Source organism: Monodelphis domestica, chromosome 7 (assembly GCF_027887165.1).
Source record: "Monodelphis domestica isolate mMonDom1 chromosome 7, mMonDom1.pri, whole genome shotgun sequence".
Lineage (NCBI taxonomy): Eukaryota > Metazoa > Chordata > Mammalia > Didelphimorphia > Didelphidae > Monodelphis > Monodelphis domestica.
The window spans coordinates 276,837,580-276,864,172 of NC_077233.1; the positions used below are offsets into that span (position 1 = coordinate 276,837,580).

Below are 26,593 nucleotides of genomic sequence, written 5' to 3' on the forward strand. Positions count from 1 at the left end.
ACATTCGATTGTGCCACAATGTATCCATCTCTGTGTACGATGTTTTCCTGGTTCTGCTTCTTTTGCTCTGTATCACTTCCTGGAGGTTGTTCCAGTTCACATGGGATCCCTCCAGTTCATCATCCCTTTGAGCATAATAGTATTCTATCACCAACATATACCACAGTTTGTTCAGCCATAACCCAATTGAAGGGCATCCCTGCATTTTCCTTTTTTTTTTTTGCCACCACAAAGAGCGCAGCTATGAATATTCTTGTACAAGTCTTTTTCCTTATTATCTCTTTGGGGTACAAACCCAGCAGTGCTTTGGCTGGATCAAAGGGTAGGCAGTCTTTTAGCACCCTTTGGGCATATTATGTGTTTTTAAAGGGCCTATTTCTTGGCTTTTATGTCAGAGTTGGGCTCTTTTTGTAGGATATATAGGGATAATGTCTCAAGCTTCTGGTTTTTTGTATTGTTGTTTTCTGACCTTTATTTGGGGGCTTTTGACCGCTTGATTCTTCCAGTGTTTTACATTCCAAGGCCAGGTATGGTCACTACTCCTTTGGCTCATAACTTAGTCCTTATATCTTACTCCATGAGTGACCTCACGTACTCTTCTTGATCCCTGAGATGCAACAAGGGCCCCCAGTATTGCTACCTCTGCAAACGTTTTTGCTCTCTCCAGTCCCCTCCAGGGGCCAAGAAAGTCAGCTTCCTCCTGTGTATTGTAATCAGTTGTAATAATAAAAATAGTGTGATACTGGTTAAGAAATAAAGAGATTGTTCAGTGGAATATATTAAGTACACAATATACAGAAGCAAATGAGCACAGTAACCTAGTGTTTGATAAACCCAAAGATCCTAGCTATTAGTAATAACTTACTATTCAACAAATATGTTGGGAAAACTTGAAAGAGATCTTGAAAAAGTGGATATAAAGAATGGCCTGACAAGCAAATTATAGGAGCATAATTTCAATTACCTGTCAGATCTGTGGATAGGAAATGAGTTTGTAACCAAATAAGAGATAGAGATGTTCAACACAAAGTGAAATGGACAATTCTGGTTACATAAATATAAGTTTTTTCACAAATATAACCAAATGTAATTGAAATTAGAAAAGGATCTGGAAGCTGGGAGGAAAAACATCTTGTAGCAACTTTCTTTGATAAAGGTTTCATTACTAAAATATATAGGGAATGGAGTCCAATTTATAAGAATAAGAGCTATTTTCTAATTGATAAATGGAGAAACGTACAGATCAGTCGGGGAATGGCTGAACAAGTTATATAATGTAAAGAAATACTGTTGTGCAGTAAGAAACTATGAAAGAGATGGCTTCAATAAAACCTGGGAATACTTAAATGGACTGATGCAAAACTAAGTGAGCAGAGCCAAGAGAACAAACAGTTTATACAGTAACAATATTATAAATGTGATCAATTCCAGAAAGACTTTGGCACTCTGATCATCACAATGACCATTTGCAAATCCAGAGGTCTCATGATAAAAGATGCTCTCCATCTCAGAGATCTGATGAACTTAGAATGTGATTTTATATATACTTTATTTTTTGTCATCTTTTGAATGCAAACCGTAGCCATATAATCTATTTGCAAAAATAGGTCATGGTCTGCAGCACAGAGAAGTTTTAAATAAATGTAAAAAAGCATAAATACTAGGCACAGCATATCTAAAGACCATAACATAATTTAAAATTTAATTTCTACATTTTTTGTTATTCTCTCTCATAAGACCTACTTTTTATTTTGCTACCATAAAAAAGTTATGCTGTAATTTTTCCTTATATGAGACCTTTGTTTCTGTTTTTGACACCATCAGAGAAATCCTGAATCAATTTTGTAACTTCTTATTTGTTTCCAAGTTATTTTCCAAAACAATTGGACTAATTCACAGCTTTGCTAATAGTGGCCATGCCTCTGATTCTCCAACAAACCATAGCCTCCATTTTTTAAAAAATATGATTTGTTGGAGAATTATTTATTTATATTTTTTTAAGTCGTATCTATCCCTGGTATTCCTCTTCTTTGCCCAGAGAGCCATCCTATATAAACAAATAGTATTTTTAAAGATGTCAAAGTGTGTGTGTGTGTGTGTGTGTGTGTGTGTGTGTGTGATCTAATCATAGATTGAAAAAGTTTGAAAAACATACCCACTTTGTAACATCTATGAACTTTCCACTTCCACAGAGGGCTGGATTGAGAACATCTCATTTCTTCATTTGAGTCATACTTGAGCTTTATAATTTTGATTTAATAATCATTCTTTATACTTGTTGTAGTCATTGTGTATTCCTTGGCTCTGCTTACTTTACTTTTCATCAGTTCATATAGAACTTTCCATGCTTCTCTGTCATGTATTTCATTATTTCATATTCCATGCTTTGTTTAACTATTCCACAGTCAATGAGTGCCTACTTTATTTCCAAATCTTTGCTGTCCCAAAAGTGATGATACAAATATTTTGGTGTATGTAGGAACTTTATTCTTATTAATTACTTCCCTGAAATACAAACCCAGCAAAGAGTTTCTGATTTGAAAGATATGGACATTTTAGTCACTTTATTTACATGAGTCCAAAGTGGATTCCAAAAGGATTGTACCATTTCACAGCTCCACCAACAATGTATTAGTGTGTCTATCATTCCACAAAATTAACTATTGCCATCTTTTGTCTTCTCTGCCAATTTCAGTCTGTGAGGTAAAACCTCAGGGATGTTTTGATTTTCATTTCTTATATTAATGATTTCAAGCATTCTTTTATATAGTTGTGAATTCTTTGTAATTCATCTTTTGAAAACTTTTTGTTCACAGCATTTGATCACTTATCTATTGAGGAATAACTGTTAGTCTTACATATATTTTATTAAATGTTTATATCGCTTGTATATAAAATCCAAATCAAAGAAATTTGATACAATTGATTTTAATCTTTTATCCTCTTCCCTTCCTTTTTTATCTGTGTAGAAGCTTTTCAATTTCATGTAATTAAAGTTCTTTATTTTGCCTTTTGTAATTGCTTCTCTTTCTTGTTTGGTACCCTATCCTTCTTTACTCAAGACTCACTTCCTCCATTAGAACCTTCCTAATCTTACTTCTAATATTCTAATTACTTTAGTCATATTACTAATTCTAGTAACTGTGTGTTACTCCTGAACAAAGAGAAAATTTCTTATGGATTGAAGCTTAGTATTTCCATTCCTTTTCACCTGTTAGAATCCCTTTCCTCTTACAACTAACTTAATGCTTAACAAGCATTTATTATGTGCTTATTCTTGTGATGAGCCCTGGGAATATAAATGTAAGCAAAAGAAGAGTTCTTGACCTCAAAAGAGTTTATGTTCTAATGTGGGGGACCACCCACAAAAGGAAGGCAAAAGGAGAAGGGAAGGAGGAAGAAGAAGGTAATTGAGCCAGAAATGGAGCTTGAAGAGGAGGCTGTCCTCAGCACTTTCCCTAAAACAGAAGTTCTGGAAGCAACCAATCATTTAGAGCAGCGGTTCTCAACCTCTCACTTTGTAGCAATGAGAATACAGAATGCATATCAGGTATATACCTTCTGAATCATAACTGTAGCAAAATTACAGTTTTGAAGTAGCCACCAAAATAATTTTTTGGTTTGGGGTCACTGCAACATGAGGAACTGTATTGCGGGGTCACGGCATTAGAAAGGTTGAGAACCACTGATTTAGAGGACTAGGGATAGAGTGAACTTGCAGGGTGAGAAGGTTGCAGTCAGTGATTTTTGAAGGAGAGACGACTGCCATGGCACGGTGGAAAAAGTCCAAATCCTTACCTGATCTTCCATAATTGCCTGACCCTAACAGAACTCAGAGCACATTTTGTTTTGTATCTTTCTGACATATGTATGTAATATTGTGTGTAATATGTATATTATAATATTGTATATTATCTACATAATGTACAACATTATCAATGACAAAAAACATTGGAAAGGACCTACTTGTACAAAAATATTTATAGCTGCTCTTTTTGTGGTGGCAAGTAACTGGAAACTAAAGGAATGTCCATCAGTTGGGGAATGGCTGAGCAAAATGTGGTATAGAATGGTGATGGAATACTATTGTGCTATAAGGAATGATGAACAGGATAATTTCAGAAAGAGCTGAAAAGACCTAAGAGAACTAATGCAGAGTGAGATAAGTAGAACCAGGAAAACATTATACGTAGTGACAGCAATATTGTGGAATGATTAAATGTGATAGACTTAGCTACTATCAACAATACAGTGATCCAGGACAATTCTGAGGGACTTATTACAAAGAATGCTCTTCACCTCCAGGAAAAGAACTGTTGGAGTACGAGTGCAGATGTAAGCATACGATTTTTCACTTGTTTTGGGGGGTATATGTTTTGAGATTTTTCATTTTATAATATTATTCACTTACAAAAATGAACAATATGGAAATATGTTTTGCATGATAATACATATGTAATCCAGATTGAATTGCTTGCCAGCTCTGGGAGTGGGAAGAGAAAGAGGAAGGGAGACAACTTGGATCATATAATTTTGGAAAGCTTATGTGGAAAGTTGTTATTATATGTAATTGGCCAAAAAAAAAAATGTTTCATCATAGGTCATCTGGAGTCATGGTTTCTCATTGCATTCATTGGCTAGAAGTTTTTGTTGTTTGGTTTTTAAATCTTTACTTTCTGTCTTAGTATACTTAGTATACAATACACAAGTATTGATTTCAAGGAAGAAAAGTGATTAAGCACTAGGCAGTTAGGGTAAAGTGACTTGCTGTGGATTACACAGCTAGGAAGTGTCTGAGTCCAGATTTCAACCCAGGTTCTTCAGACTCCATCCTTTGGGCTACCTAGCTGTGCCTATTGGTTAGAGTTTTTAATTCTTTATACATTTTTTTGATGTTGTTATATAAACTGTTCTGCTGGTTCTGCTCACTTTACTCTACCTCAGTTCATACCAGTTCTTTCCATATTTCTCTGAAACTATTCCCTTCATGATTTGTTTAGCCATTTCCTAATTATTGTGATTTCCTTTAGTTTTTGCTCTCATGAAAAGAGCTATTATAAATATTTTTATTCATTGATACAGCATGTCAACCAGCAAATCTTTTGAGTCAGCTATAACCCTGAAAAAAAAATGGGACATTTGCTCAGCTTCTTTAATGATGTTTCCCTGCCCCATTTTTTTTCTTTCAGTTGTTTGTGGTCGATGTCCAGACAGGCCAGATCACCAAGATTCCCATTTTGAAAGATCGAGAGCCTGGAGTGGTGACCCAGCAGGGCTGTGGTATCCATGCCATCGAGCTGAACCCCTCAAGAACACTACTGGCCACTGGAGGAGACAATCCCAACAGCCTTGCAATCTATCGGCTACCTACATTAGATCCTGTGTGTGTGGGAGATGTAAGTTATTTCTAAATGTTGCTGGGAATATGTACGGGGAGCAAAAAACAACTATTGCTAATGGCCTTCTATTTAAGGTTTGCAACTAGATTTTTTTCTCTTTTTTTAAAACCCTTACATTCCATCTTAGAATCAATATTAAGTATTGGTTCCAAGGCAAAAGAGGTTTGTCTAGACTTTCATATCAGAGTTGAATTTGCATTCCTGTGTGGTGGTTGGTACCCCTCGTTTAAAATGTCCTTACAGGGATATAGAAACGAGCTACATAGATAGGATTCACCATATTCCCATTTGCTCTAAAAGTTGCATTAAAAAAATAAGTTCCCTTGTGTGTGGTCTAAAATAGGATAGAATCATATTGAAGAGTCCAAAGATTTTTTAAAGTGTTTCTGTGGTATGAATCTCCCTCTGGTGTTCTATCCATCTTCCCTTAGTTCTTCCCCGAGGTCAGTATTAGAATTGAGTTCCATTTGTATGGGCCTAGAAAAGTTGAGCTTTACCCTCCCCCACTAAGGTTGCTGCTAAAAACCAGCAATACAAACACTATTTTATATAATTACTTTCTTTGGGAATTTCAGGAAGGCATTGTACTTTTTAGGGATCAAGAATCCTACTGTTATATGCTGGCAAAGACTGAAAAGATGAAGCATGTTCTGTGTGGTAATAGAATCTCTAGATTTACTACATTTATTCACAAACTCTTGTGTCCTCTTGGGAATTCTTGCCAAAATGGGCATGAGATGAAGATGTATCCAAATTCTTAATCCATTGCTTTAGAGATTTCTTTTATACATTCAGGTTTATAAAATTTACAAGTTTTATTTAATTATTTTTATCCTTTTAATATCCCTTGAATTAAAAAAGATGTTTTCATTTGCGCATCAATTATCAGAGCTTGTTTTCTAGAATTTAGAATTTGTCCCAAGAGGCAATTTACTTTTGTTTGTGTTAGAATCATGAAAAATCATTTGATTCTTGGCTTTGGTAAGCTCAGATTATAGACTTTTATTTACCTTTTTCCTCTTTCTGTTTTTTCTTTGAGGAACCATAAAGTGATACTAAAGGCCTTGTCTTGAATGAAGGTTGAAATGTTTTTTTGGAGTATAACCCTAAGCATTCCTTTAATGTCTCATTTTTGGAGTTTATTGAAACCTATCTTGGATTCATTTGTGATTTTAGACAGTAGTACTTGTTTTTAATGAAGTCCTTGATTTAACTTACTACTTCATTAAATAGTTTCTTCTTTTTTTATTAAGTATAAATTTATCAGCTTCAGTTTCAGAGTTTGGCTGCTGTTTCTTAGTATTTGGGGATTGGACATAGAATTTGTTGCTCATACCATTCATAACTTTATAGACTTTACTTACTTTTCCCCCTTTGTTGTTCCATACTGAAGAATCTAGAATGTTTTTAATCCCTTCTAAAAATCTCATCCAGTCTTCGAACCCCTGGATCATTTTAGTTGTTTTTATGAACCTTCTCAAACTTTGTTACATTATATTCTAAGTGCAGGTGAATTCTGGTTTTGAGTAAGGGGAGAATAATGTTTTCTCTCTCCAAACTTTCTCCATAATGCCCAATATTTTGTTGTCTAAAAGAATCAAATTTGTTTTTGTTTTTGTTTTTTTTTGTTCTGCTGAACACTTAGCCATTTTGGCAAAATATAACCTTTCCTGGCTCCATTCTAGTTCAAACATGGATCTGCTTCTTTACTCTTACAAAGATGCAGCCATCATATTCTGTAGTTTACATTACTAAAGCCTTGTATGACTGAATAAGGAGTTTATGCCAAAGAACAGGTCTCTTTGTTTCCCATTTTTCTCTCCCAAAGTAGATAGCATTAGTAGAGAAAATAACAGAACTATATAGGGAAAGAGGGATAGCCATCTTTCTTAAAAACTTGGCTTTATTGATACCTTTTGTTTTTTATAGCTATTATTTCCACTCACTCCCAGAATTAAACTCCCCCTTGTAACTGAGGAAAAACAGTTAAGCAAAGATAGTATAGTGACTGTGCTTGATGAAAATAGGTTACATTTTCCTCTTGTAGTCTTGATGACTCTCTGATGAGAACCAAGAGAGAGGTCTTGTTGGTGGGGTGGCTCTCCAGGATCATTATTTTCTCCTCTCTTTTTATATCTTCCAACATTTTGACATTAACCCTAAACAGCCTTCCTAGCATAGGAGCTTTCTTCTGACCTTTCAGTTTAAGTCTAAAAACTTTCAACCTTTCTTCTTCATATCTGTCCTTTCTTGTCTCCCCCCCCCCCCCCCCATTTTTAAAAATATAATTTTGTAAGAAGAAAGACAGTCAAATTTACAAAAAATCAAGCCATTCCCCAATCAGCAAGATGAAATCACAACTATCAATAAGCACATGAAAAAGTCTTCTAAATCCCTCCTGATTAGAGAAATACAAATTAAAACAACTCTGAGGTACTACCTTATACCTACCAGACTGGCCAATATGGCAGCAAAGGAAAGTGATAAATGTTGGAGGGGATGAATTGGGACACTAATACACTGCTGGTGGAGTTGTGAATTGGTCCAACCATTCTGGAGGGCAATTTGGAACTATGTGCAAGGCTTTAAAAGAATGCCTGCCCTTTGGCCCAGCCATAGCACTGCTGGGTTTGTACCCCACAGAGATAATAAGGGAAAAAACTTGTACAAAAATATGTATAGCCACACTTCTTGTGGTGGCAAAAAATTAGAAAATAAAGGGGGTGTCCATCGATTGGGAAATGGATGAACAAGTTGTGGTATCTGTTAGTGATGGAATACTATTGTGCCCAAAGGAATAACGAACTGGAGGAGTTCCGTAGAGACTGGAACAACCTCCAGGAAGTGATGCAGAGTGAGAGGAGCAGAACCAGGAGAACATCTTACACAGAGACGGATACATTGTGGCACAATCGAATGTAATAGACGTCTCTACTAGCAGCCATGCAGTGACCCAGGACAATCCAGAGGAATTTATGAGAAAGAGTACTATCTAGAGAAAGAACTGTGGGAGCAGAAACACAGAAAAAAAACATGATTAATCATGTAGTTCCATAGAGATATGATTAGGGTTCTTATGTTAAAGGATCTGCAAATATGAATAACATGGAAATAGGTTTTGAACAATGATACATGTATAACCCAGTGGAACTGCTTGTCAGCTCTGGAAGGTAGGAGTGGGGGAGGGGAATTGAATCATGTAAAATGGAAAAATATTTTTAAAAAGAGGTAAGACTGAAGCCAAACTGATTTCTTTATTGTTTCTATAGGGAGCAGAACCTTCTTCAAGTTGTGGACTGTAGATTAACAGGCCATTAGTAAACTTAGTCTCTTAGGATTCAGTGGCACCAGGTGAAAAGCAGTGTAATCAAATCCCAGATCTAATCATTTACACAAGACCTAAAGTAGAACAAGATAACATCCAGCCAATGAGTCAATTGAAACTTGATTCAAAGGCACCTGCCTTATCTCATCCCATTTTTTAAAAAATTCACATATTTACATTTTAATTAATTCAAAATTTTAATTTCAGAGGTTAACAATTATAAATGATTGTGTACATTTAGTCAGTGAAGAATTAAACCTTAGTCTAAGACAATGCACATATACTTTGAAACAGAAAAGTACAAATCATGAAAAAAATTGGGGGGGTTTCTTTACTATAATAAGAAAAAAATTAACAATGTTAAACTATCTTGCACACTGAACATAATAAATTCCATCAACATTTAATATTACTGATTTTATTTATTAATTTTTAAAAATATAACTATAGTTGAATAGCATAGCAAAAACAATAACTAGTGATCTGTGTATTAAGATGATTATAGTCCTTTACTTATTCATTACTTCTGGAATGATATTCATCATCCTTATAAGTGTCACCATTAGTCCCCATTGTATTGGTATCTTCTTTCTTGAGATGGGTTAAAGTCCACCAGTTATACTTGATCCAATTCTTCAGTCTCCTTTCCTTCCTTTCTTTCAGGCAGTAACTTTTCCAACAGATTAATTTATCTCATAAAAGAAAGCCATTCTCTGGAAAGTTTACCTTAAATTCATTTATTAGAATCCCTTTTTCATAAAATCAGCAATAAATTGGGATGCCTTCGTTAAACAAACATTTAATATTTCCATGTTTGGCAATCTGACCAGAGTGAGAAGCAATGACTACATTTCTGATGTCAAAAGTTGATATTGGTTTCTGAAAGTCATAGCTTTAGCCAACTGAATATCCATACACATGAAAATGTCCTCACTTTGTCATGTAAATATAGCATTGACCTTCTGATCCAAAATAATGTTACTATCTCTTGGCTCAGGTCCTAGCCACCTGGTCACCTTTACCATGGACTGTTATCTTCTGACCATCTTTCATGCTTTTGTCATTCTGAACCTCTAGAATATTTTTCTCTCAATTTCCTTCTGCTGCAGCATTTACATCTATCTTTAGGACCCATTCATTCTCTATGCCTTTGGTTTTCCATGCAAAATGATCGAATTTACTGAACCATTCTGGATCCTATCTGATGAATTCTTATTTCCGTTCTATGTCTACAATTGGGACAGGATTCTATACCTCCTTTCTTTACCATCCTGTCCTTCACATTTTTTTCACAAATGAAATTCTTTTGCAATGCTAGTTTTCTTGTTATACAATTATAGAAATATTCTAAGGTTACAGGTAACATGGATAATTTTAACTGTTTATTTTTCATTCTTCTACCTCTTTCAAAAAGCATATAAAATATTTCTAATGGGACCAAAGCTACTACCAAAATACTCTGTTTCATGGCTTCTTCTCAACCATTGCCATACAAGTCTTTTCTCTTTTCATCAGAAATCACTTCATAAGCTTGAATATTCTGTTTGAACTTTTCTCCTTCATTTGGATTCATAACTAGGCAATATTGCAAGGCTGGCTTCCTATATGCCTTTTTTAGTTCTTCCTGAGAAGCATTGGGTTTTACTCCAGAAACATTATAAGTCTTTTCATTCCCCATTTTCTATAGCCAGGGAGTGATGCTTAGACACCATTGTCAAAATGCTTATGTCTGTGGGGTGAAAGGGTTCTGCCACTGAGTGAGTTGGGATATTGGAGGAGCTAGTGAAAGAAAGAGAAAGTTTGGTTGGAGTGAGTTCTTTTGCATGGAGCTAAGGCAGCAACAGCTCTTTTCTTTCTCCCCACTTAGTTTTCTGTCCCTACTCCTTACATCCCACCCTACTTCAAACACTAACTTGATCCTCAAAAAGTTCCAAGACCAAAAATTAAATCCTGCATCAATGTTAAGAACCCTTCAAGAAGGTTGAAATGAAATGATTCTTAGTCATGCAAAGATGTAAGAATTGAGGTGGGATGATGGCATTTTTTTTAACAGTCCTGCTATTTTTAACTTTCCTTATCCCAAATGATAAAAGATCTCTCTATATGTAAGACAAGTTTATCCCTTAAATAAGCAAATTTAGCATTAAGAAAAATGAAAAGTTATTAATATAATAATAGTGAAGATCAAGTGATGTCAAACAAAAATGGATCATTGTGGGCCATATATTTATTGACTTAGAAAACCACAAATTACCATTTATTTGTGTGGTTCTGTATTTTCATTTATTTTATTAAACATTTCTCCATTACATTTTAATTTGGTTCCACACTCCAAACCAAAGTTTTGTTGAGCCACTTTCCTCTGGTCAAGATAAATAATTGATTTTGAATGATAAAAGAGATTGTTAGCACTGTGTTTTGTTTAGTATTTTCCTTGGGAAATATAAACACTGCTCCTGGAAATATGTTAGGGAGGATGGATCAAGCAAGGACTTGAGATAAGTGCTAACTGAACTCCTTTACTGATTCTTGGACACCTCCATTTACTTAAGAGCATTGACTTCCTCTCAGCTTCAGGAGAGATCTGAAGATGCTTATTAACTCACTGGTTAAGTTGTAATTACATTTATCATTTTTACAAATGTGTTTTGAGGTAGACTATAGCTACCATTTCAGCACATTGATGTAAAGGTTTTCTTTTGCTAACTTGCAGACTCAAAATTGGGAAATCAATGTGATGAGCCTTATTTTCTCACTGATATCCTTTTCTTTTCTTCTCTTCCCTGCTTCAAGGATGGACACAAGGACTGGATATTCTCTATTGCATGGATCAGTGATACCATGGCAGTTTCTGGTAAAGTTACCATATTCTAAAATGATTTTCAGTGTGATGGGATCTTTTGGAACTTTATGTCTAAGGGAGTCTTGTTTTCACATAATTGACAAAAACTTCAGAAAGAATGCTTAATTCAAAAGAGCTTCAAGGCCCAAGTAAACTAACAGGATATGTCTTGCACATTCTCCTTCGAGTAATCTTTGAGTAGGATTATCAGTGCTAGAGGCAATAAAGAATATATACAGTAGGAGCCAGAAGGATTCATTAAGTCATATCTGGCAAACAGATTTACTCCCTTTCCAGGACCCAGGAATAAATTAACTCAAGAATACATCTACCCTCTCTATCCCCTCAGGAATTAGTCATAACACCCTTTATTTAACTCTCCACCTTAAGAGGGAAATCAAAATGGAAGAATCTAGCTGTGTTTTAATGTTCCCTTCCTCATGCTTCTAGTCCTCTACAAAAACTTTGAATGAAGCTATGTGGCAAGATTTGCATTGAATAGTAGAACCATTTTTTTTCCTTCAAACTATTTATTCACTCCTATCACCATAGGCCAAGAGAAGAAACTTCTGGAGGTAGATGGAAGATTAAAGAGCGGTGAAAGACAGTAGGTTTTTCATCATGTCAAAAAGGATCCCTTTTATTCATGATGAAAAATACAGTCCTCTTCCAAATATAGAATTGACATACCCAGAGTACACATTGAAGCCTTTTTTCTTTCTTTTTCTTTTTTCTTTTCTCAGAACATAGCTAATTCAGAAATTTGTTTTGTATGACTTCATATTCTTAATAAGTATATAATTTGTAATAATTTTTTGCCTTCTCAAAGGATGAGAGAGGAGTTGGGAAGGAGAGAACCTATAACTGAAAGTAAAATAAAATTGAATTAAGCATAAAAACAGTCCCTTTTCAGCATTAAGCCTATATGTCAGTATCTTTTAGGAAGATTTATCTGGAAAACATTCAGTTGACCAGCAGAAAAATGAGTCAAATAATTTGAGATATGTTATGCAAGACTATTGTTGGTAGAAGAACAATGAAGTTTGGACTCACAATAAGATTACACATACACATACACTCATCCTTTACCTTTTCCTTAGTTTTTTTGTTTTGACCAAGTATAATAAACACTTCTACTTTGATATTCAGATGATCAACCTGGTTCCCAAATGAATATATTTATTAGGAATTTGGTAGATTATAGAAGGGGGATATAAAGTTTATGAAAAGGAGACTGGAATAAATCTAGCATATAAGCATGTGGGAAAGAAAATCTGGTGTAATAGGTGGCCCTAGGACCTGAGACATAAAATGTGCTTAATAAATACCTGGTTAATGGCTAATAAGCTGGACTTGGAAAATGGAAAACCTGAATTCAAGTCTTACCTTTGATATATGCTAGCTGTTCGACACTGGGTAACTTAACCTTCTGGTGCTCTCACAGCTCTCTAAGACTGTAGGTTACACAGGAGTTTTTAATCTGCTTTGGTGGAAGGAGTTTTCCCCACCTAAGATTCCTATAGTCTCAGGTCTGAACCAAACCTCTGAAACTAGAGCAGAGTTTCCTGTCGACCTATCAGTCTTTCTCCTGAGCTTTAGTCCCATGTCACCATCTGCCTGTTCTAATTCAGCTTGTCCAAAAAATAAATCATTTCCTTGAGTTCTTTTCCTTGAAATCCACCCCTAACTTCCCTGTTTCTCTTGAAGGTATGCCATCCTCCCAGGCACTCAGGTTTATAGTCTCTAAGTGCCTGTCAGTTGATTGCTTAAAGTGCCTCTCTATATGGGGGTACTATACTAGGTACTAAGAATACAAAGACAAAATTAAATATCCTTTGACTTTAAGGAGTTTCTATCTTCTTAGAGGTTTATTATATGTAAAAGGAGAATAAAACCATGTTATTTTAAGAAAGTAGAGATCTGTAGCTGGGAGAATTGAGAACACTTTACATAGGGAAGTGGTTTTTGAGTTAGTCTTTTTTTTTTAAAACCCTCACCTTCCATCTTGGAATCAATACTGTGTATTGGCTCCAAGGCAGAAGAGTGGGAAGGGCTAGGCAATGGGGGTCAAGTGACTTGTCCAGGGTCACACAGCTGGGAAGTATCTTGAGGCCAGATTTGAACCTAGGACCTCCCATCTCTAGGCCTGGCTCTCAAGCCACTGAGTCATCCAGCTGCCTCGAAAGCTACATTCTTAATGAAAAGTCAGTCTTTGAATGAAAAAGAGAGTCTAGGAGGCAGAGATAAGGAGCAGGGGAGCACATTTTATGTGTGGGGCACAGACTGTGACAAGGCATGGCAATAGGATAAGGGGTGCAGATTTTAGGAAAGACCAAGAAGGCCTATTAAATTGAAGCAAAAGAGTTCTGGGCATATAGTGGGATAATTGAGTGACTAGAACCAAAACACCAATTAGCCTATATTGCAATCATACTGGGAAAATTCTGAACTATGTGAGTGTAGAGAAGAGTGTGGATGAACTCCTCTATAATGTTTGGCAACTCAATGTATACAGGGATGAAGAAGAAAGAGTCGAATTGAATCCAAGTTCGTGAAACCAGGTGGGATGATCAACACTGATTATAGAAATAGGAAAGCTTGGAGGAAGGTCCACTTTAGCAAGGAACATAATGAGTTCAGTTTGTATCATTGTATTTGAGATGCCATCTAGTTAGAAAAGTTTAACAGGCAACTGACTGCAACATTGAAATTCAGGAGAGTTTAGAGTCAGATGAATCATTTGGGTAGAACTGAGGAGATGAACATGCAAGAATATACAGGAAGAAGAGTATAGGAAACTGGATCTTTGGGGACACCAAAATGTTCCCAGAGTTTATGGAGTAGGTGGACAATATCAACAAAGAAAACTGAGAAAGCCCCGTCAAGGAAATAGAGAATGATTTACCATTTCAGATTTTGCAAGGAACACACGGGAAGTTATTTCCTAGTCATGAAATTAAGCAAAACGATCATTGACCTCATTCAGTTACCATAGTGATGGTCACAAGGGAGTGAATGAATGAATGTACATCCATCCCAGCAACTGGAAAAATAATCTAACCTGAATGACCTTTCAATGGTGAGTCAGATATGGCCCCTTCTTATTAAAAGGATAGTACCTTTAAAGATGGGGTTGGTCTTGAGTAGGGAAAGGTAAGCCCTAGTGATATTTCCCAAGGCTGCTTCTCTGGGCTTGACTGTATGTGTTAAACCTATATCTATATCTATAAATATATATATATATTAAAAAATTTATACCTGAAATAAAAGCTTTTTATTTTGAAAACAATTTCTTAGTGCAATTTTTTAAATGTAAGGTATTTTGTTATCTCCAAATAGCAGGCAACTTACATTCATGATGCATGTTATAGTTTACAAGGAATTTTTCTTCATAGTAGGTGGGTAGTACTCAAGTATTATCCCCATTTTACAGATGAGGAATCTGAGGGTCAGAGAGGTTGTGACTTGTACCCAAGCACATGTCCAAGTCACTATTCAAACTGAGGCCTGCTGACAAAGCTAATTGCTTTTCTTTATGCCACCTGTGTTTCAAGGCTAACAAAAAGAAAATGAATCAGGACTACATTGGGCCTCCTTATCATTCAACCTAATAGTTTCTCATTTCCCCTAAGAGACAGTTTCTTTTCTTCTTTGTCCCATACCTGGCTCTTCCCTTCCATTTCAGCTTTGTGTTTTGTAGTTATTCCTGTTTTCCTCTGCTAAAGGCCCACAAAACTGAGGCCTTTAGTATTGATTCCTACCATAAATTTAATGACAGAACTATGTCTGAGACTTGAACATCTTTGGTTTTCTTTTTTGGTTTCATGATTTAGTCCAAGGTAGCCATTTATAAGAATTTACACAAACTCTGGGCCTGAGGGAAAAGCAGTCAGGAAATCAGGCCCTGTATTACAACACAAATTGAAAAGATACGCATCTCATCTCTAGCCCTCAACTGGTTCTATTTCATGATTCTGAATTCTTGGTAGAATCCCAGCAGGATATTAATATGAAAAGGAAGGGACAAAGAATTTACATCTTTAAGTCATTTTTTTATTTTAATTTTTAAACCCTCACCTTCTGTCTTAGAATCAATACTATTTATTGGCTCCAAGGCAGAAGAGTGGTAAGGGCCAGGTAATGGGGGTTAAGTGACTTGCCCAGGGTCACCCAGCTAGGAAGTATCTGAGGCCAGATTTGAACCCAGGACCTCCTGTCTCTGGGCCGGACTCTCAATCCACTGAGCCACCCAACTGCCCCCCTGTAAGTCATTTTTGAGGCTATTAAACCCACTCCTCATTTTATAAGTGAGATCATTGAAGCACAGAAAATGGACTTGCCCAGGGTCACAAAACTAGTATCTAAGGTGTGATTTGAACACAGATATTTCTGACTCTCTGTCTAGGTTCCTCTCCACTACATCACAAATCCTTTAAGACGAGGAAAACATTCATGTGGGGGAGAGGAAGCTGTCCTAATTTGTGCAAAAGTGGACTAATGAAGCCTACTGTTGTGTTATGAGAAAGGTTAGTCAGTGCTTTGTGTTTGTCCAAACTGAGTACTTGTTTCCTCTACAGGCTCACGGGATGGTTCCATGGGGCTTTGGGAGGTAACAGAGGATGTGTTGACCAAAAGCGATGCCAGGCACAACGTCTCCCGGGTCCCCGTGTATGCTCATATCACACATAGGGCCCTAAAAGACATCCCTAAGGAGAATACTAATCCTGACAACTGCAAGGTCCGGGCTCTGGCCTTCAACAATAAAAACAAAGTAAGTCTGTGTGCATGTGCTTGTATGATGCTTGGAGGGATCAAGGAGAGTATATGGGGGCCCGTGGCTGCTAGTCAAGCTTTGGGTGACAGACCACAGGAAGATACTGAGGCTGCCAGGGAACTGAATGACTGGAGCCTGCTCTTTTTCCTTTCCCTGACTGTTCTCCAACTTTGGAAATATTTCTTTTGTTAAATCTCGAGCCTTCTGAAAAACATTCATTCCCATAATGAGGTTGCATCCCTACCTTAGACCCAAGTAATTACGAATCAAGTAACTTGGGTCTTTCTGGGTTCTCAGCAGTGCCCAGTTTGGTTCTCCACTCCCCAAAGTGGAGAGAACTATTTGCAAGAAACAGTATCTAGGCTGTGAGGAAAGGTGGGGGTAACGACTTGAACACAACTCAGGAAACATTGTTTAGGACTTGTATTGGTGTCTCTTATTTCCCTGAAACAGTCCCAGGTTTAGATACTCTATTTTTGATTTGTGCCTGTTCATCAGAATCATATGGCCTTATTTTCAACATGTATAAATACATGTTTGTTTTGTTCAACATTTATTTAGCTGCTGTGGACATGGACTTTTTTCTTTTTTTTTAGAACTCCTATCTTCCATCTTTGAATTGATACTAACTTCTAAAGCAGAAGAGCAGTCAGGTTAGACATTTAAGGTTAAGTGACTTACCCAGGTTCACATAGCTAGGCAGTGTCCACAGTCAGATTTGAACCCAGGACTCCCATCTCTAAGCCTGGCTCTCTATCTACTAAGCCATCTAGCTTCCCTGGACATAACTTTTTACATCAATATTTTTTTTATTACCATGATCCTAAAAGCAATCCCTTACCTGATTCTGTTTCCTACTTCTTCTCTGATAACCTATGCTCCAAAGTTGAGTTGGATCTTCCAAGTCAGAAGTGTGAAATAAGGTAGAGGTAGCTTGAGACAGAACTAGAAGGATCATAGAATAACAAAGGTCTCCAAAAGTGGGAATCAAGCAACTCTAATTAGATGCTATAATTAATTATTATCTTCATTTTCCAAATGAAAAGACTGAGACTCAGAGGGAAAGGTATTTTTTGCACATAATCACACAGCTAATGGCAAGATCTGTGATTCCAATTTATTTTTTCTTGAGTTCTCCAAAGCCAGTTCTCTTTCTTTTATACTAAACCACCTCTTCAGAATGAAGCAAGGACCTTCATGAGCTAGATGGAGGGACCAGAACAGAAAACCATGGCTGCCTGGTTCTAAGCACCCCACATCCAGTTCTGCCTTTAATAACTCCAAGACATGAGTTGTGTTGTTGTAGAGCTATCTTAAATTGCTTCTCATTTTTTTCTTCCAGGAGCTTGGAGCAGTGTCCCTTGATGGCTACTTTCATCTCTGGAAAGCAGAACATGCACTGTCCAAGGTGTGGGTCACAGCACTTCTTTTGTGATTTTGTATGAAAATTAGTTAACCTTGTAGTCCTGGTGCTCCTTGTCTTTCTCCTAGTCTCCTAACCAGTTCACAAATAGTCAATTATAGAAAATCTAGGTACTTCTTTGCCTTCAACCTAAGCTTGAGGAAATAGTAGAAACCACTTCAACTTAAGTCTTGGATCATTGGAATTCAAGCGTATCCTTCTCTGTGAGAAATTCTAGATAATTAAATGGCTTAATTAAAAGATAATTTTTAGTATTACAAAGTTTCACTGATGAGTTCTTTTAAATAGTAGTTCTCCTAGTCGGTTTGTATTTATAAATTATTAACTGATCACGACTTTACAGACAAAGAAAATTAAGTATCAGATAGAACATCTCTAAAATGATCATGTAAATCAGTGGGAAGATAGATTCAATTTATGTATAATTTTTCAGGAATATATTCCAGTTAACTTTTATTTGAAATAGTATCTTCCTCTTAATCCTATAATCAGACATTTTTTGCTGCTTTCAAATTATGTTGATTACTAATCACAAGAAAGTACCACTTCAGAAAGTCCTTTTTCATTTAGCAAGTTTACAAGATTTTGCTCTTTTTTTTAAGGCCTTATCTTCTGTCTTAGTATCATTTCTTTTTGTTTTTTTCTTCCAATGACCCTTACCTTCCATCTTAGATTCAGTGCTGTGTATTTGTTCTAAGTCAGAAGAGTGATAAGGGCTAGGCAATGGGGGTTAAGTGACTTGCCCAGGGTCAGATTTGAACCTAGGACCTCCCATCTCTAGGCCTGGCTCTCAATCCACTGAGCCACCTAGCTTCCCCCTTTAGTATTAATTGTAGGACAGAAGAGTGGTAAGGGACAGGCAGTAAGACTTACCAAGGATCACACAACAGGAAAGCATCTTGAACTCAGGTCTTCCCAGTTCCAGGCCTCATGTTCTATACCCTGAGGTTTTGTTCTTCAGGATGCTAGCACAGTGCTTCAGATAGAAAAGTATTCAGTTCAAATTTGTTATGTGGATGAATGAAAGAATCTTGATTCCAGTGAGCTTCTTCTTATAGGTTAAAGGGATACTCTCTTTTCCTCATACTGCCTTTTTGATTAGCCTCTGATTAGCCTCTGTTTCCTGGCCTAATCAAACTGCTAACATTTCTGTTGAATGGTGTAACTTGGTCAGAAGTAATGAGATTGCTGCCTTTATCCCATAATGAGGAGAAAGGTGGGCTCCTTTGAGTAGGAGAACAGGTTCCTTTAAACTACCTTCTGGTTCTTTGGTTTACGGCTTATCTCCTTTCCTGCCTTGTTCTCACCAGTATCCAGCTATTTTAATTTTTTAAAGGTGATCACACACTTTCCCTTCTGGCACCTCTGAGGGTTAGTTCTCCAGAGCCCCAAAGAATATTTGTGGGTTTATTGCATTGGTAGTTTACATTTGTACCTGTTGAGAATCTTGATCCTTGGAGATACTGGAGTCAGAGGGTGCCAGCCATTTCTTTGTCCTATGCTCATACTCTTTTGTTGTTGTTGTTTTCAGCTCCTGTCCATCAAGCTGCCATACTGCCGTGAGAATGTGTGTCTAGCCTATGGCCATGAGTGGTCTGTGTATGCAGTGGGCTCCCAAGCTCATGTCTCCTTCTTGGACCCACGACAGCCATCACACAATGTCAAATCAGTCTGCTCCAGGGAACGAGGCAGTGGTGAGAACCCCAGTGTGGACATGCTTGCTCTTTGCCCACAACAGGCCCATGTATATGAGCTCACACACTCTTTCTAGCCCTCTGTGTTATTTGGCCAGAATAGCCACAAAGCCAAGAGACATCTGGGCAGAAATACTCCAGACATGTTCTAAGTTCCCAGGATGATGAAATCCCAATGCACTATTCTTTGTGTGTAGAATAGATGTTTTTATGGTGCAAAAGCAAACACAGAAGTAGATAGGTAATGACTCTTCTTAAACATCATAACTAAGTTGTATCCAAAACCATTTTCAAAACCAAGTTGGAAACTACAAACAAGTAAGTATGTTGTTTCAGTATTAACCGTCTATTATTACAAGAGGCTAAATAGTATTGAATAACTACTATTGTCATCCTTAACTGAACCTGTGATTTCATTGGTACAGGAAACTCCTGGTGAGCAAATTCCCTCTACCAATACAATACCTACTCTGTAACTTAAAAGTCTGAGAGATTTATTTGCCTCAGGCTATGAGCAGTTGAATGCTTTTCTAGGGTTAACAGCCCATCTACCTTTCAGAGGTGGACTAGAACTTGGGTCTTCCTACTCTGAAGTCAGCTCTCTATTCTCATTGCTTCACACTGGCACTGGCTTAACAGTTCAAATTCAGTTATTTTGTTTTATTTATTTATTTATTTTAGATTTTTTTCCACCCATGGTTATATGGTTCATGTTTTCTCTCTCCTATCATTCCTCCCCCCTTCCAGGAATTGACAAGCAATTCCATTAACTGTATTATTTTAAAAGCCCCAAGTAGTATGAACATCCATTCTTCTTTTTCTTGGGACTCTTGTTCTGAGAATATCCTCAGTTTCAGTGAAGAATAATCAGGTTCTTCCATTCCCCTCCCTGCCATTTCTATCTTTGTTTTTCTGTTGCACTCTTAATCTATTTCCTCCTTCCCAACCTAATGTGTTTTAAAAATAATAGCAATACAATGCATTTAGAAATAATAGTAATGGCAGTGTCATACATTTATATAGTATTTTACAGTTATCAAAGCCTCTTCACAAGTGTTATCTCATTTGATCTTTATAACAACCCTGTATGAGATAAGTTGTTTCAGATGTTAGTAGTTTTATGGATGGGAAAGCTAAGATTCAGAGAACTTCATCAACACTCTACCTTGGTACCCATGATCAGCTACTGAAAATGCATCTCAGGTACTGAAATAACTTGCAGATGTGACTGCCAGACTCTTCTCAGTGATTCCAAAGAATATAGAAAATCAGGTGAAATGCCAAAGGAATGGAGAGAAGTAAATATTTTCTTGATGTTCAGAAACTGATAGAATTTAGATATTTTGAGTCATAAGCTGGTGAACTTGATACTAATTCAGAAAAAATTCTAGAACAAGGTATTCAAAGGACAGTTTCTTAACCATTAGGAAATAAGTGATAAGCTTTCATGGGTTCATTAAGAACTAAGAATGCCATACTAAACCCATTTCCTTTTTCGACAGGGTTACTATATTTGTTGATCAGGAAAATGCAGTGGACAGAGTAGATTAACAAGGCATTTGGCCCCATCTATCACAGTATCCTTGTAGATAAGATGGAGAGATGTAGACTAAATGATAGTTGTTAGGTGAGTTCAGCATGGGTTGACTAAGTAAACCCAATGAATATATATTTTCAGTAAATTGATGTCATACTGAAAAGGTGGTACCTTTTGGAATACTTGACCCCAGGAATATCTACCCCTATCCTTGTTCCTTATCATTGGATGATGGCATGCATGCACATTTATCCAAAATTTCAGATGACATGAAGCTGATAGAAACAGTTAAATACATTGAATTTAAATACAGAAGGATTGGGATTATATAGTGAAGATACTGAGAGGTGAGGGTAAAAGTCCTGAACTTGTATGTCATACAAATATAAGGTAAAAGTGATGGCCCTGGATATTCCTATGAGAAAGACCTTGGAGGTTTTAATGAACCACAGGTTATAAGCTCAATATGAATCAGCATTGTAAAGTGGTAGCAGAAAATTATTTAATCATAGACTAAACTGATAAAAGTTAGGGCATCCAGAGCCAGGTTGGCGATAGTTCCTTTTTACCCTGGCCTTGTCAGGAAAGACATGGAATAATCTGTATATTTCTTGGCACCACATTTTGGAAGGAGTATTGACAAACTGGAAGAAAGCAGAATCGTAAGAGTACTTGAAATTCTGCCTTTTGAGAAAGAAATGAAGGAAGTTGGGATATATATTCTGGAGAAAAGAAAGGAAAACAGGGGAGATAGTGATAGTTCTTTTCAAGTACTTTGAAGGCTAGTCATGTGAAAGGGGGATGAGACTTGTTTTTTTTGTTTCTTTTTTGTTGTTTTTTTTTTTCACTCCAAAAGACAGAATTAGGTCCAGTGATAAGAAGTTAGTAAAGTTAGATTTTGTCTCTTCACAAGGAAAAACTTCCTAAGAATTAGAGCTGCCCAAACATGGAACAGGTAACTTAGAGAGTAATTGACTTTTTGGTTACTGCAAATCTACAAGCAGGCTCTAGATAACCAATTCTCAAGTTAAAGGCAAGTTTTATGACCTTAGAAAAAGGCCACTGGTATTGAAAATTAATAAAGTCATTAGTGAACTTGAAGAGATTATCATCAATAGAATGGTAAGTTTGGGAGGCCATATTGTAACGATTTATGAATTTATGAATAGAAGGTAAACTATAAACTTCTGTGGTTAGGTAGCTTTTTCTACTAGTTTAGTTGAGGGGGAGGAGTGAACATTGGGATGGTAATTTGACAGGATTTCTGGGTTAAGAAGGTGTATTATTTTTAAAATGGAGAGTTTCTGAGCTCATTTGTGAACTGAAAAGAGATCTGGAGAAAGATGATGGGGGTTAAAGGAGTAGGAAGAAAGACTTTGGGGTGGTATTAATAAGTCAAAATAACAAGATCCAAGTGAAAATTTGGATAAAGCAGGGATTAAGATTGAAGACAACTTTCATAAAGAGCTAGTCCACTTCACCCTCTGAGATCATGCCAAAGAGAAAGAAGATACAAAAGGTTCTTGAGATAGACAAAAGGGAAAATGAGGGAGCTCAGGACTCAGTTTTAGTCACTTAGAATTAGGGTGATGGAGTGGAGTTGAAGGCTAGAGAGGATTTGAAATAACTGTTGTGAGAGAACTGGGAGAATCAATCTAAGCTGAATAAAATTATCCTACAGCAAAGCTGAGAGTGATGTAGTGAATAGAATACTGGACTGGAAAAAGAGAAGCCCTGAACTGAACTCCTGCCTTAAACACTTAACCCTATGTTACTTTGAACAAGTCACTGAACTTCTCTAAACCTCAGTTTGCTTCTCCTAAAAATTGGAGATCAGAGGGCAGCTAGGTGGCTCAGTGGATTGAGAGCCAGGCCTAGAGATGGGAGGTCCTAGTTTCAAATCTGGCCTCAGACACTTCCCAGCTGTGCGACTCTGGGCAAGTCACTTGACCCCCATTGCCTAGCCCTTCCCACTCTTCTGCCTTGGAGCCAATGCACAGTATTGATTCTAAGAAGGTAAGGGCTTAGAAAAATCAAATAAAAATTGGGGATCATAACCCACCCTAAAGGATTATTGTGAAGATCAAATGAGATAATTACAAAAATTGTTTTGTAAGCTTTAAAGCTCTGTATAAATATTGACTGCTACCACCATTCTTATGTCTATTATTAGAAATGAATTTTTAGTGGAACTAGTCAGCAAAGAGGTTTCTTAATTTCTTTTATTAAGGAATTCAGGAAAAGATGAAAAGGTGAGGTAGGTTTGAGGATGAATAAGGCAGGAACAGCCCAAGGACACTGGGGAAAGGTATTTTAGGGTAAGAGGGTAATGCTTTATGGAAATAGCTAACTACAGATCAGGCCTAAATTTAGAGTGAGAAAGTCAGAAAGAGTTTAGATGGATGCCATTGAAAGAGGACAGAGAACACATTCAGGAGTGAGCTACTAAAAGAGGTAGAAGTATAAGAGAAAATGATCAGAGAAGGAACTTTAATACAAAGTTCAGAGTCTTGAAGTATATGACTGCTCATCATAGGCATTGAAAGGAGAAGATGTTGCTGTGCTTAGCATAAATTCGTATTTACCCAGTCACCAAGGGGAATAACAAAAGCTAGAATGGTTGGTAAACTAATTCAAGAAAGTGGAAGGGTATTCTGGAAGACAGTTTTATTGGTTAATAAAAGCAACAAGAGTTTGGATTATATATAAGTGATATATATTGTACCAAAAAGATTGAAGATGTCCCTCAGAGGGAAGCCAGGCTTCCTCTAATGTTAGGAACTAGTCTGCAAGGTGAAAGGCTCAAGGAGGAAAGAAGGGGAAATTTATTCACAGACTGGAGTGTGTGGATGGATAGAGGAAAATGTAAGCCTGTTTAAGTGAGGCTAAGGATGACAGGACCAGCAAAGTCTTTCCTCTTTAGCATAAAAGTTCTTTAAAGTGTCAAGTTACATGTAATAATAGAAAGCTTAAGGCATCAATTGGACAGTTACATACAAGGGGCACCATTTTTAAACTTTGCTAATCAGCACATACAAACGCCATGTATACAGCCCTTGTTGAGTCCAATTTACCCAACTCCTCTAGAGCTCACCTTTCTGCTGTTTCTGTCTGAACTGAACTCATCTACTTCTGGCTGAGATATCTATTTACTATTCTTGTAATCCTAGTCTTTTTCTTAACTAAAAACATTTTATCATGGCCTCCTCCCCCTTTAGAATCAACCCCTCATTTTGACTTTGATTTTCTCAAACTTAAATCTTGGACTTTTGGGGGGGAAACAGGACACCTTGTTTCTTCACAAACAAAATATTTAGTATATGTACAGAAGATAGTACAATTATGCAAATAATCTGACAAACTATAGAAGTATAGATAATTTCCAAAGTCTTCTCATCCAACTTAAAATTTCTTGAAATGTTATACCATAAGATATACCTCTAGACACATGTAATACCCAGTGGAATTGTGTGTTGGCTACATGAAGAGTGGGGGGAGGAGAGGGAGGGAAAGAATATGATTCTTGTAACCAAAGAATAATGTTCTAAATTGACTAAATGAAATTTAAAAAAAAAAGATTTACCTCTAAACTGTCAGAAACAGCCCAGAAAGAGAATCTATAGTTGTTAACATCTCAGAAGACCTCAGCCCTATGTGCTGATACAGGGGGAAAAAAAGTTAGCCATTTAGAGTATTTAATACCCAGAAGCTGGATATTATAAGGAGAGAGTTTAGAAATAGAACCACCAAGCAGCAGCTTATCCTCATGCCAAACTTCTTTTTCTAATACAATAACTCACATATGAGATATGCAAAGGGCTTTTTTTTTTCTAAACTATCTCATGAGGTATATCATATCGGTATTTATCTCCATTTTACAAATGGTGAAACTAAAACAGAGAGGTTGTGACTTTTCTTGGAACCCATAGCTAGTTAGTGTTAAAGTCAGAATGTGGACCTAGATTGTCTAGATTGTCTTCTGATTCTAAAGCTTGCGTTCTTTCTAGCATATTCTACTGTCTTTCTCTTTGGACTCTGCCAGTTAGCATTCAGACCTAGTAGAACTGTAAAAAGAAAAAAAAAAGACCCCAAAAGGTGGTTTAAAGTCATCCAAGTGGTAGAACAGCTACCTTTTGAGGACAAGCTATAAAATGCTTCGTCCTAGAAAGATGAAGGTTACAAACCTTCATCCAAACCTGAGAAGAGTAGTTGATACTCGTAGAAGACAGAATTTTAAAATATCTCAACAAATTGGAAGAACCAGCCAGAACTAACAAACTAAAAGTTAATAAGAGTAAATATAAAGTCTTAGTTTTTAAAAGTCAACAGCACAAGCTGAGCACTGTGAAAAAAACTTTGTTAGCCACAAACTCAATATGAGCAAGCAATATAACATGGATAAAAAATACTTTCATCAGTGTTTTTAGTATCCATTCAAAGATAATAATCCTACCATACTCTGGAATATTGTTTAGCTCTGAGCGCACATATTTCAGTGGTGACATAGACAAATTAGAAGACAGACAGGAAGAGAAAAGGTATTCCAGAAATGTCACATGAGAAACAAGGAAAAATGTTTAGCCTAGACCTGAGAAGATTTACTGTGGGGAGAGAACAACCACTGTCCCAAAATACTTTGAAGGCCTGCAATTGGAAGGGGGAAACTTCTTATTCTGTTCACTTCAGAGGGAAGGGAAGAGTAGGAACTGCAGGGAAAAAGGATAAATGGAAATACTACATTCTAGGCACTGGGTGCTTTGCAATTATAATTTCATTTGTTCCTCACAACTACCTTGGGAGTAGTTGTGCTGTTATTATCCCCACCTTACAGTTGAGTCAAACGGAAGTTAAGTGATTTGTCCAGGGACCCATGGCATATAAGTAGCTGAGGCCTGATTTGAACCCCAGATCTTCCTGATTCTAGGCCCATATTACACCCAGCTGTCTGCCTAAAGGTTAATCAGTAGACATTATGAGGAAACCAATTTAAGCTCTGTGTTAAAAATATAGTCTAATAATCAGTTGTCTAAAGGTGAATAAACTACCCTATAATGAGGTAATAGTGTATGTAAAGCATTTTACAAACTTTAAAGCACTATATAAATGAGTTATTATGACTCCCATTTTATTATATTACCTAGCAGATTCCCTCTCATTTGAACAAATATTCAAGTAGAAACTGGATAATCATCTTGTCACAGGAAGGATTTCTTCCAGCTGGTTCCATTTTTGGACTGAAATCTTCTACCTGTGACTTCTTCCAATTGGTCCTAGCTCTACCCTCTGAAACAACACAGAATAATGTAGACAGCCATTCAGATATTTGAAAACAGCCATCTTGTCCACATAAGTCCACATAGCTCAGTTTTCTAAATTGTTCTTCATTTTAACATGATTTCAAGACTTCTTACCTCAATTGAAACCTCACTGCTAGCAGCATTCTTGTTAATATCTCAAAGTAACTTTTCAAAACCCTTTATAACCCTCCTTAAACTCCATCTTTCTCCCTTATACCTTGTACTTAGAGCAAATGGCTTCTCATTTACTAGGAATACTTAAGCCCTCTCTCAAAATTGCTCAAGTTTTGGCTTTTCCATCT

General features: G+C 36.6%; 2 protein-coding genes across 5 annotated transcripts in view; one reads left to right on the forward strand and one right to left on the reverse strand.

Moving 5' to 3' along the window:
• DCAF12 (DDB1 and CUL4 associated factor 12) overlaps positions 1-26,593 on the forward strand; it is an 88,953-nt gene that overhangs the window by 41,315 nt on the left and 21,045 nt on the right. For all 4 annotated transcript variants that reach the window (XM_007497907.3, XM_056803889.1, XM_001362342.3 and 1 more), the window contains exons 3-7: positions 5,190-5,396; positions 11,518-11,578; positions 16,144-16,337; positions 17,683-17,748; positions 19,295-19,457. In XM_007497907.3, coding sequence (XP_007497969.1) covers positions 5,190-5,396; positions 11,518-11,578; positions 16,144-16,337; positions 17,683-17,748; positions 19,295-19,457 — 691 coding nt within the window. The remainder of the gene's footprint in view (positions 1-5,189; positions 5,397-11,517; positions 11,579-16,143; positions 16,338-17,682; positions 17,749-19,294; positions 19,458-26,593) is intronic.
• DNAJA1 (DnaJ heat shock protein family (Hsp40) member A1) lies at positions 9,238-10,402 on the reverse strand. The gene is given in 6 exon segments (XM_056804570.1): positions 9,238-9,288; positions 9,290-9,408; positions 9,411-9,611; positions 9,614-9,725; positions 9,727-9,814; positions 9,816-10,402. Coding segments are annotated over 6 exon segments (1,158 nt in total).